The sequence below is a fragment of the Brienomyrus brachyistius genome, unplaced genomic scaffold (genome assembly GCF_023856365.1).
Source record: "Brienomyrus brachyistius isolate T26 unplaced genomic scaffold, BBRACH_0.4 scaffold33, whole genome shotgun sequence".
In the NCBI taxonomy this organism is placed as follows: Eukaryota; Metazoa; Chordata; class Actinopteri; order Osteoglossiformes; family Mormyridae; genus Brienomyrus; species Brienomyrus brachyistius.
Genome location: NW_026042308.1, coordinates 2631396 through 2642749, shown reverse-complemented (window position 1 = coordinate 2642749; position 11354 = coordinate 2631396). Strand labels below are relative to the sequence as shown.

General features: G+C 50.2%; 1 protein-coding gene across 1 annotated transcript; it reads left to right on the top strand.

The window, feature by feature from the left end:
- Positions 1-259: 259 nt before the first annotated feature.
- LOC125721409 (uncharacterized) lies at positions 260-2061 on the top strand. Its single transcript, XM_048997284.1, has 5 exons — positions 260-405; positions 550-970; positions 1092-1374; positions 1495-1674; positions 1984-2061. Exons 1-5 carry the CDS (start codon positions 345-347, stop codon positions 2059-2061), a joined length of 1023 nt encoding a protein of 340 aa, XP_048853241.1. The 5' UTR covers positions 260-344.
- Positions 2062-11354: the final 9293 nt, after the last annotated feature.

Here is an 11354-nt window from a genome sequence, read left to right as displayed (position 1 = left end):
AAAATAAAAATTTCCACACAATTTGCAAAAGTCTACTCCAAGGAGCAAAACACCGCCACAGATTTGCACAACATTACACACAATGTCTGCTTCACTCTTTTTGCAAAACATTACACACAGTGATTTGTAAAACTCTACACACATTTTGACAGCTTAGACACAGATAAGGATTGTGAGGTTACTTTCTTGTCATTACAAAGCCCCAGATTGCCAATGACCACACTAGTGAACTAATTGGATAAGCACATCCATAAGGTGTGGAAGCACACATGTGCTAATTAGAAAACGCAGCACTCAGGTGTGCTATAAAAGGCAGCAGGTGAGTTCACCTGTATTCATCAAAAATGGAAGGAGCTAGAAGAAGAGTGAGAATGAGAGGGGGAGCTCAAAGAGGAGAAGAAGAAGGTAGAGGAAGAGGCCTAGGTAGAGGAAGAGGAGAAGGAGGAGATAGAGGAAGAGGCCTAGGTAGAGGAAGAGGAGAAGAAGAAGGTAGAGGAAGAGGCCTAGGTAGAGGAAGAGGAGAAGGAGGAGATAGAGGAAGAGGCCTAGGTAGAGGAAGAGGAGAAGGAGGAGATAGAGGAAGAGGCCTAGGTAGAGGAAGAGGAGAAGAAGAAGGTAGAGGAAGAGGCCTAGGTAGAGGAAGAGGAGAAGGAGGAGATAGAGGAAGAGGCCTAGGTAGAGGAAGAGGAGAAGAAGAAGGTAGAGGAAGAGGCCTAGGTAGAGGAAGAGGAGAAGGAGGAGATAGAGGAAGAGGCCTAGGTAGAGGAAGAGGTAGAGAAGAACTTGAAGAGTTGACAGAACCTGAACAAAGAAGACGAGGACCAAATTTGACTCAAGAAATCCGTGCAACACTTATTGACCATGTTCTCAACCATGGACTGACACTGATGGAAGCTGGACAAAGAGTTCAACCAAATCTCAGCAGAAATACTGTTGCGTCAGTAATTCGGACATTTCATCGAGAAAACAGGTAAGCTAACCACACAGTACATTGAAACTTAAGCTTGCTGTACTTGTCATCAATATTGTTTACTGTGACATTTGAGGCTGCATGTGTATTTTTTTATATATACAGTATATTTTTCACATAGGATTGAGGGTCGAGGACACCAAGGTGGAAGGGGCCCTATGTTCACCCGTGCACAAGAGGCCGCCATAGTGAACATGATTGTGGCCAATAATTGTATCAGGCTGCGAGAAATCCAAGCCAATATCATCAACGATGACCGTATTTTCAATAACATCCACCGAGTCTCTCTGTCAACATTAGCTCGAATCCTCAAGAAAAAGCAAGTACACATGAAGCAACTATATCGGGTACCATTTGACAGAAATTCAGAGAGAGTGAAACATCTGCGCTCTGAATATGTGGAGGTATGTATTGTTCATTTTACTGCTATGGTGTGGTATTGTGCACTGCTCATAATGTTCTGGCACAAAAAAAATGTGCAATAGATATTGAATAGCATCCTATTGTCTTTTACTGTGTTTCAGAGAGTCTTGCAAATGGATGCAGAACAAATTCAGCATGAATTTATATATGTGGATGAGGCTGGATTTAACCTTGCAAAAACACGAAGACGAGGGAGAAATGTAATTGGACACAGGGCAATCACCAATGTGCCAGGGCAGCGAGGGGGTAACATCACCCTCTGCGCTGCTATCACACAAAATGTTGTCCTCCACCACCATGCAAATCTGGGACCCTATAATGAAAATCTAATACTTGCATTTCTTGACAGATTGCACGAGATTGTCACAGCATTACACAAAGTGGACCAGATGCGGTACATTGTCGTTTGGGACAATGTCTCATTCCATCGGGCTGCTCTGGTCCAGAATTGGTTCCATGGTCACCCTGATTTTGAAGTGTTATACCTTCCCCCATACTCCCCCTTCCTGAATCCAATCGAAGAGTTTTTTTCAGCGTGGCGGTGGAAGGTATACGACCTGCGGCCCTATGACCGTTTGCCCCTCATTCAGGCCATGGAGCAGGCATGTGATCAAATCGACGCAGCTTCTGTGCAGGGGTGGATTCGTCACTCAAGGCGATTCTTCTAACGGTGCCTTGCAAATGAAGACATAGCCTGTGATGTGGATGAAATCTTATGGCCTGATCCAGCCAAACGGAGAGATGAGGAATAGTTACAGTATTTGTGTTGCTTTTTTTTCCAGAGTCAAACTGTATGTACTTCAGGCAGTAATTTTTATTTGTCTACAGATTTTATTTGTTTCATTGATTTCATTGTTGGTTGATTACTGTAACTGATTATGGTAAGAAATACTGTATTTCTTGAATTGAAATAAATACCGGTACTTGAAATATTCAGTCTGCAGCATCAGTGTTGTGCAGTGCTTGGTAAGTTTATAGTAGGCCTATTTGTGTACATTCTCCCTATATCTCAAACTAATCATGAAGAATGTTGTGGGTTTGTCACTATTTTTTGTCATCGAAATGATCCCTTACATAACATCTGCCCAAAAATCTAGCACATGCTATTTCCTAAAATTAGTTTTTCTACACATGTGTTTTTTATTTATCACAGCAGTGTGAAACTGTCTGCAATAGTGTCTGATCATTGAGGACTGTGTTGGTTAAATGAAAACTAATAGCATTTTCACAAATATGTGTATATGTTTTGACTGATATGTGTATGTTTTGACTGAAGTGTGTCATTTTGCAAACAATCTAGGAATTCTGCAAATTGAGTGTGGTGTTTGGATAATTGTGATTAGATTTTGACAAAAAGAACCTGCTTTTCAAAATTGTGTGTAAACAATCTTAAAAAACTGTAATGTAAAACACTATGACCACTTCTTCTCCATTCATCATAGTGACTTACTGTAAGCCTTCTTTTGTTCAGTGTTACACTTACTACAGACAGTACACAGGCCTACATAAGTGCATAGTAAAATATTTCAGAATATTGTTTTTATACAAAACACACAAGTACACGGTATCAAAATTATTTTACTGTATTTTTCCCACAAAAACAATGTACACTGTGTTCATCCCAACCAACAGGAAGTTGCACATACCGTGGTCTACATATACAAACAACAGAAGGATTTACTGAACACAGTTACAGTAAAAAAAAAACGACTATGCTGCATCCTCTCTTCTGTTTCGGTCTGGCCACTGCACCTCATCCACGTCACAAGCAGTGTTTGCCCTGGCCAAGCAGCGGGGGAAATATCGCCTAGCATGGCGAATCCAGCCATGAAAAGCATCAACTGCCATATCTCCACATGCATCTTCCATAGCTTGGAGAAGGGGTATCCTTGTGTGTGGATTTCGGTCAATAGGATTGAGGAATGGAGAATATGGAGGGAGATAAACAACTAAAAAACGTGGGAGGGCAGTGAAACAGTTACGAACCAGAGCAGCCTGGTGGAAACTTACGTCGTCCCAAATGACAACATACCTGAGCTGCTCTGGACCATCTATCTGATCTGGTGAAATGAGTGTGTTGCATAGGATTTCCAGGAATGTGATCAGATGGGCAGTGTTGTAGGGGCCAAGGGTAGCATGGTCATGGATGACACCATGGTTTGCAATTGCTGCACACATTGTGATGTTCCCACCACGCTGGCCAATGACATTCCTTCCCCGCCTTCGTCTTTTTGTGAGGTTCTTAAATTTCAAAGGCCATTTATTGCAGTGTAGTCAGTTTATTAACGAAACTGGATTTTTCTCTAAATATAAGAAAATTATACTTGCTTAGAATTTCATTTTTTGCAGTAGAGTTACAATACCTGATTTCAGGTATCTTACCTGATTTCATGATTTCAGGTAAGTCACTTTCAGCTTTCATAATCACTGCTCCCCCTGGTGGATGGATAAATCATTGCAAGTACTTTACACACAAAGAGGCAAGGGGCCGATCATGCCGGCCCATTTGTTCATTACATCATCGTGGGGGATCTCATTATAGTCAAGGTCCCACCCAGAACCCAGCAGGGGCCAGTCAAGGACCAGCCAAGGACCAGCCAAGGCCCCATCATGGAAACTGGGGAAAATTCAAGTGGCTACATCTGTACACCCACATGGTCCTATCTGTCAACATATCTGTCATATCAGCATAACGGAACACAACCACGTGGATCTGTCTATCAAAACAACATCTGATCAATCAGAATAAAGAAACATGCCCCCTCCAGGGAGCAGTGAGTGAGGAGACAGAGCCTGTAGTAAGAAAGGCAGACGCTGAGCCACAGCTCACAGAAAGTGTGCAGGGAGCAGTGAGTGAGGAGACAGAGCCTGTAGTAAGAAAGGCAGACGCTGAGCCACAGCTCACAGAAAGTGTGCAGGGAGCAGTGAGTGAGGAGACAGAGTCTGTAGTAAGAAAGGCAGACGCTGAGCCACAGCCCACAGAAAGTGTGCAGGGAGCAGTGAGTGAGGAGACAGAGCCTGTAGTAAGAAAGGCAGACGCTGAGCCACAGCCCACAGAAAGTGTGCAGGGAGCAGTGAGTGAGGAGACAGAGCCTGTAGTAAGAAAGGCAGACGCTGAGCCACAGCCCACAGAAAGTGTGCAGGGAGCAGTGAGTGAGGAGACAGAGCCTGTAGTAAGAAAGGCAGACGCTGAGCCACAGCCCACAGAAAGTGTGCAGGGAGCAGTGAGTGAGGAGACAGAGCCTGTAGTAAGAAAGGCAGACGCTGAGCCACAGCCCACAGAAAGTGTGCAGGGAGCAGTGAGTGAGGAGACAGAGCCTGTAGTAAGAAAGGCAGACGCTGAGCCACAGCCCACAGAAAGTGTGCAGGGAGCAGAGAGTGAGGAGACAGAGCCTGTAGTAAGAAAGGCAGACGCTGAGCCACAGCCCACAGAAAGTGTGCAGGGAGCAGTGAGTGAGGAGACAGAGCCAGTAGTAAGAAAGGCAGACGCTGAGCCACATCCCACAGAAAGTGTGCAGGGAGCAGTGAGTGAGGAGACAGAGCCTGTAGTAAGAAAGGCAGACGCTGAGCCACAGCCCACAGAAAGTGTGCAGGGAGCAGTGAGTGAGGAGACAGAGCCTGTAGTAAGAAAGGCAGACGCTGAGCCACAGCCCACAGAAAGTGTGCAGGGAGCAGTGAGTGAGGAGACAGAGCCTGTAGTAAGAAAGGCAGATGCTGAGCCACAGCCTACAGAAAGTGTGCAGGGAGCAGTGAGTGAGGAGACAGAGCCTGTAGTAAGAAATGCAGATGCTGAGCCACAGCCTACAGAAAGTGTGCAGGGAGCAGTGAGTGAGGAGATAGAGCCTGTAGTAAGAAAGGCAGACGCTGAGTCACAGCCCACAGAAAGTGTGCAGGGAGCAGTGAGTGAGGAGACAGAGCCTGTAGTAAGAAAGGCAGACGCTGAGCCACAGCCCACAGAAAGTGTGCAGGGAGCAGTGAGTGAGGAGACAGAGCCAGTAGTAAGAAAGGCAGACGCTGAGCCACAGCCCACAGAAAGTGTGCATGGAGCAGTGAGTGAGGAGACAGAGCCTGTAGTAAGAAAGGCAGACGCTGAGCCACAGCCCACAGAAAGTGTGCAGGGAGCAGTGAGTGAGGAGACAAAGCCAGTAGTAAGAAAGGCAGACGCTGAGCCACAGCCCACAGAAAGTGTGCATGGAGCAGTGAGTGAGGAGACAGAGCCTGTAGTAAGAAAGGCAGACGCTGAGCCACAGCCCACAGAAAGTGTGCAGGGAGCAGTGAGTGAGGAGATAGAGCCTGTAGTAAGAAAGGCAGACGCTGAGCCACAGCCCACAGAAAGTGTGCAGGGAGCAGTGAGTGAGGAGACAGAGCCTGTAGTAAGAAAGGCAGACGCTGAGCCACAGCCCACAGAAAGTGTGCAGGGAGCAGTAAGTGAGGAGACAGAGCCTGTAGTAAGAAAGGCAGACGCTGAGCCACAGCCCACAGAAAGTGTGCAGGGAGCAGTGAGTGAGGAGACAGAGCCTGTAGTAAGAAAGGCAGACGCTGAGCCACAGCCCACAGAAAGTGTGCAGGGAGCAGTGAGTGAGGAGACAGAGCCTGTAGTAAGAAAGGCAGACGCTGAGCCACAGCCCACAGAAAGTGTGCAGGGAGCAGTGAGTGAGGAGACAGAGCCTGTAGTAAGAAAGGCAGATGCTGAGCCACAGCCTACAGAAAGTGTGCAGGGAGCAGTCAGTGAGGAGACAGAGCCTGTAGTAAGAAATGCAGATGCTGAGCCACAGCCTACAGAAAGTGTGCAGGGAGCAGTGAGTGAGGAGATAGAGCCTGTAGTAAGAAAGGCAGACGCTGAGTCACAGCCCACAGAAAGTGTGCAGGGAGCAGTGAGTGAGGAGACAGAGCCTGTAGTAAGAAAGGCAGACGCTGAGCCACAGCCAACAGAAAGTGTGCAGGGAGCAGTGAGTGAGGAGACAGAGCCAGTAGTAAGAAAGGCAGACGCTGAGCCACAGCCCACAGAAAGTGTGCAGGGAGCAGTGAGTGAGGAGACAGAGCCTGTAGTAAGAAAGGCAGACGCTGAGCCACAGCCCACAGAAAGTGTGCAGGGAGCAGTGAGTGAGGAGACAAAGCCAGTAGTAAGAAAGGCAGACGCTGAGCCACAGCCCACAGAAAGTGTGCATGGAGCAGTGAGTGAGGAGACAGAGCCTGTAGTAAGAAAGGCAGACGCTGAGCCACAGCCCACAGAAAGTGTGCAGGGAGCAGTGAGTGAGGAGATAGAGCCTGTAGTAAGAAAGGCAGACGCTGAGCCACAGCCCACAGAAAGTGTGCAGGGAGCAGTGAGTGAGGAGACAGAGCCTGTAGTAAGAAAGGCAGACGCTGAGCCACAGCCCACAGAAAGTGTGCAGGGAGCAGTAAGTGAGGAGACAGAGCCTGTAGTAAGAAAGGCAGACGCTGAGCCACAGCCCACAGAAAGTGTGCAGGGAGCAGTGAGTGAGGAGACAGAGCCTGTAGTAAGAAAGGCAGACGCTGAGCCACAGCCCACAGAAAGTGTGCAGGGAGCAGTGAGTGAGGAGACAGAGCCTGTAGTAAGAAAGGCAGATGCTGAGCCACAGCCTACAGAAAGTGTGCAGGGAGCAGTCAGTGAGGAGACAGAGCCTGTAGTAAGAAATGCAGATGCTGAGCCACAGCCTACAGAAAGTGTGCAGGGAGCAGTGAGTGAGGAGATAGAGCCTGTAGTAAGAAAGGCAGACGCTGAGTCACAGCCCACAGAAAGTGTGCAGGGAGCAGTGAGTGAGGAGACAGAGCCTGTAGTAAGAAAGGCAGACGCTGAGCCACAGCCCACAGAAAGTGTGCAGGGAGCAGTGAGTGAGGAGACAGAGCCAGTAGTAAGAAAGGCAGACGCTGAGCCACAGCCAACAGAAAGTGTGCAGGGAGCAGTGAGTGAGGAGACAGAGCCTGTAGTAAGAAAGGCAGACGCTGAGCCACAGCCCACAGAAAGTGTGCAGGGAGCAGTAAGTGAGGAGACAGAGCCTGTAGTAAGAAAGGCAGACGCTGAGCCACAGCCCACAGAAAGTGTGCAGGGAGCAGTGAGTGAGGAGACAGAGCCTGTAGTAAGAAAGGCAGACGCTGAGCCACAGCCCACAGAAAGTGTGCAGGGAGCAGTGAGTGAGGAGACAGAGCCTGTAGTAAGAAAGGCAGACGCTGAGTCACAGCCCACAGAAAGTGTGCAGGGAGCAGTGAGTGAGGAGACAGAGCCTGTAGTAAGAAAGGCAGACGCTGAGCCACAGCCCACAGAAAGTGTGCAGGGAGCAGTGAGTGAGGAGACAGAGCCTGTAGTAAGAAAGGCAGATGCTGAGCCACAGCCTACAGAAAGTGTGCAGGGAGCAGTCAGTGAGGAGACAGAGCCTGTAGTAAGAAATGCAGATGCTGAGCCACAGCCTACAGAAAGTGTGCAGGGAGCAGTGAGTGAGGAGATAGAGCCTGTAGTAAGAAAGGCAGACGTTGAGTCACAGCCCACAGAAAGTGTGCAGGGAGCAGTGAGTGAGGAGACAGAGCCTGTAGTAAGAAAGGCAGACGCTGAGCCACAGCCCACAGAAAGTGTGCAGGGAGCAGTGAGTGAGGAGACAGAGCCAGTAGTAAGAAAGGCAGACGCTGAGCCACAGCCCACAGAAAGTGTGCAGGGAGCAGTGAGTGAGGAGACAGAGCCTGTAGTAAGAAAGGCAGACGCTGAGCCACAGCCCACAGAAAGTGTGCAGGGAGCAGTAAGTGAGGAGACAGAGCCTGTAGTAAGAAAGGCAGACGCTGAGCCACAGCCCACAGAAAGTGTGCAGGGAGCAGTAAGTGAGGAGACAGAGCCTGTAGTAAGAAAGGCAGACGCTGAGCCACAGCCCACAGAAAGTGTGCAGGGAGCAGAGAGTGAGGAGACAGAGCCTGTAGTAAGAAAGGCAGGCGCTGAGTCACAGCCCACAGAAAGTGTGCAGGGAGCAGTGAGTGAGGAGACAGAGCCAGTAGTAAGAAAGGCAGACGCTGAGCCACATCCCACAGAAAGTGTGCAGGGAGCAGTGAGTGAGGAGACAGAGCCTGTAGTAAGAAAGGCAGACGCTGAGCCACAGCCCACAGAAAGTGTGCAGGGAGCAGTGAGTGAGGAGACAGAGCCTGTAGTAAGAAAGGCAGACGCTGAGCCACAGCCCACAGAAAGTGTGCAGGGAGCAGTGAGTGAGGAGACAGAGCCTGTAGTAAGAAAGGCAGATGCTGAGCCACAGCCTACAGAAAGTGTGCAGGGAGCAGTGAGTGAGGAGACAGAGCCTGTAGTAAGAAATGCAGATGCTGAGCCACAGCCTACAGAAAGTGTGCAGGGAGCAGTGAGTGAGGAGATAGAGCCTGTAGTAAGAAAGGCAGACGCTGAGTCACAGCCCACAGAAAGTGTGCAGGGAGCAGTGAGTGAGGAGACAGAGCCTGTAGTAAGAAAGGCAGACGCTGAGCCACAGCCCACAGAAAGTGTGCAGGGAGCAGTGAGTGAGGAGACAGAGCCAGTAGTAAGAAAGGCAGACGCTGAGCCACAGCCCACAGAAAGTGTGCATGGAGCAGTGAGTGAGGAGACAGAGCCTGTAGTAAGAAAGGCAGACGCTGAGCCACAGCCCACAGAAAGTGTGCAGGGAGCAGTGAGTGAGGAGACAAAGCCAGTAGTAAGAAAGGCAGACGCTGAGCCACAGCCCACAGAAAGTGTGCATGGAGCAGTGAGTGAGGAGACAGAGCCTGTAGTAAGAAAGGCAGACGCTGAGCCACAGCCCACAGAAAGTGTGCAGGGAGCAGTGAGTGAGGAGATAGAGCCTGTAGTAAGAAAGGCAGACGCTGAGCCACAGCCCACAGAAAGTGTGCAGGGAGCAGTGAGTGAGGAGACAGAGCCTGTAGTAAGAAAGGCAGACGCTGAGCCACAGCCCACAGAATGTGTGCAGGGAGCAGTAAGTGAGGAGACAGAGCCTGTAGTAAGAAAGGCAGACGCTGAGCCACAGCCCACAGAAAGTGTGCAGGGAGCAGTGAGTGAGGAGACAGAGCCTGTAGTAAGAAAGGCAGACGCTGAGCCACAGCCCACAGAAAGTGTGCAGGGAGCAGTGAGTGAGGAGACAGAGCCTGTAGTAAGAAAGGCAGACGCTGAGCCACAGCCCACAGAAAGTGTGCAGGGAGCAGTGAGTGAGGAGACAGAGCCTGTAGTAAGAAAGGCAGATGCTGAGCCACAGCCTACAGAAAGTGTGCAGGGAGCAGTCAGTGAGGAGACAGAGCCTGTAGTAAGAAATGCAGATGCTGAGCCACAGCCTACAGAAAGTGTGCAGGGAGCAGTGAGTGAGGAGATAGAGCCTGTAGTAAGAAAGGCAGACGCTGAGTCACAGCCCACAGAAAGTGTGCAGGGAGCAGTGAGTGAGGAGACAGAGCCTGTAGTAAGAAAGGCAGACGCTGAGCCACAGCCCACAGAAAGTGTGCAGGGAGCAGTGAGTGAGGAGACAGAGCCAGTAGTAAGAAAGGCAGACGCTGAGCCACAGCCCACAGAAAGTGTGCAGGGAGCAGTGAGTGAGGAGACAGAGCCTGTAGTAAGAAAGGCAGACGCTGAGCCACAGCCCACAGAAAGTGTGCAGGGAGCAGTGAGTGAGGAGACAAAGCCAGTAGTAAGAAAGGCAGACGCTGAGCCACAGCCCACAGAAAGTGTGCATGGAGCAGTGAGTGAGGAGACAGAGCCTGTAGTAAGAAAGGCAGACGCTGAGCCACAGCCCACAGAAAGTGTGCAGGGAGCAGTGAGTGAGGAGATAGAGCCTGTAGTAAGAAAGGCAGACGCTGAGCCACAGCCCACAGAAAGTGTGCAGGGAGCAGTGAGTGAGGAGACAGAGCCTGTAGTAAGAAAGGCAGACGCTGAGCCACAGCCCACAGAAAGTGTGCAGGGAGCAGTGAGTGAGGAGACAGAGCCTGTCGTAAGAAGGGCAGATGCTGAGCCACAGCCCACAGAAAGTGTGCAGGGAGCAGTGAGTGAGGAGATAGAGCCTGTAGTAAGAAAGGCAGACGCTGAGCCACAGCCCACAGAAAGTGTGCAGGGAGCAGTGAGTGAGGAGACAGAGCCTGTAGTAAGAAAGGCAGACGCTGAGCCACAGCCCACAGAAAGTGTGCAGGGAGCAGTAAGTGAGGAGACAGAGCCTGTAGTAAGAAAGGCAGACGCTGAGCCACAGCCCACAGAAAGTGTGCAGGGAGCAGTGAGTGAGGAGACAGAGCCTGTAGTAAGAAAGGCAGATGCTGAGCCACAGCCTACAGAAAGTGTGCAGGGAGCAGTCAGTGAGGAGACAGAGCCTGTAGTAAGAAATGCAGATGCTGAGCCACAGCCTACAGAAAGTGTGCAGGGAGCAGTGAGTGAGGAGATAGAGCCTGTAGTAAGAAAGGCAGACGCTGAGTCACAGCCCACAGAAAGTGTGCAGGGAGCAGTGAGTGAGGAGACAGAGCCTGTAGTAAGAAAGGCAGACGCTGAGCCACAGCCCACAGAAAGTGTGCAGGGAGCAGTGAGTGAGGAGACAGAGCCAGTAGTAAGAAAGGCAGACGCTGAGCCACAGCCCACAGAAAGTGTGCAGGGAGCAGTGAGTGAGGAGACAGAGCCTGTAGTAAGAAAGGCAGACGCTGAGCCACAGCCCACAGAAAGTGTGCAGGGAGCAGTAAGTGAGGAGACAGAGCCTGTAGTAAGAAAGGCAGACGCTGAGCCACAGCCCACAGAAAGTGTGCAGGGAGCAGTGAGTGAGGAGACAGAGCCTGTAGTAAGAAAGGCAGACGCTGAGCCACAGCCCACAGAAAGTGTGCAGGGAGCAGTGAGTGAGGAGACAGAGCCTGTAGTAAGAAAGGCAGACGCTGAGTCACAGCCCACAGAAAGTGTGCAGGGAGCAGTGAGTGAGGAGACAGAGCCTGTAGTAAGAAAGGCAGACGCTGAGCCACAGCCCACAGAAAG

What these genes read in the sequence shown, in the direction of transcription:
- LOC125721409 (XM_048997284.1), top strand. Translation starts at nt 345, where the DNA reads ATGGAAGGAGCTAGAAGAAGAGTGAGAATGAGAGGGGGAGCTCAAAGA. An exon ending in TGCGCTCTGAATATGTGGAG is followed by an intron (nt 1,375 to 1,494) that starts GTATGTATTGTT and finishes ACTGTGTTTCAG; the next exon opens with AGAGTCTTGCAAATGGATGC. An exon ending in GCGCTGCTATCACACAAAAT is followed by an intron (nt 1,675 to 1,983) that starts GTTGTCCTCCAC and finishes CCCCTCATTCAG; the next exon opens with GCCATGGAGCAGGCATGTGA.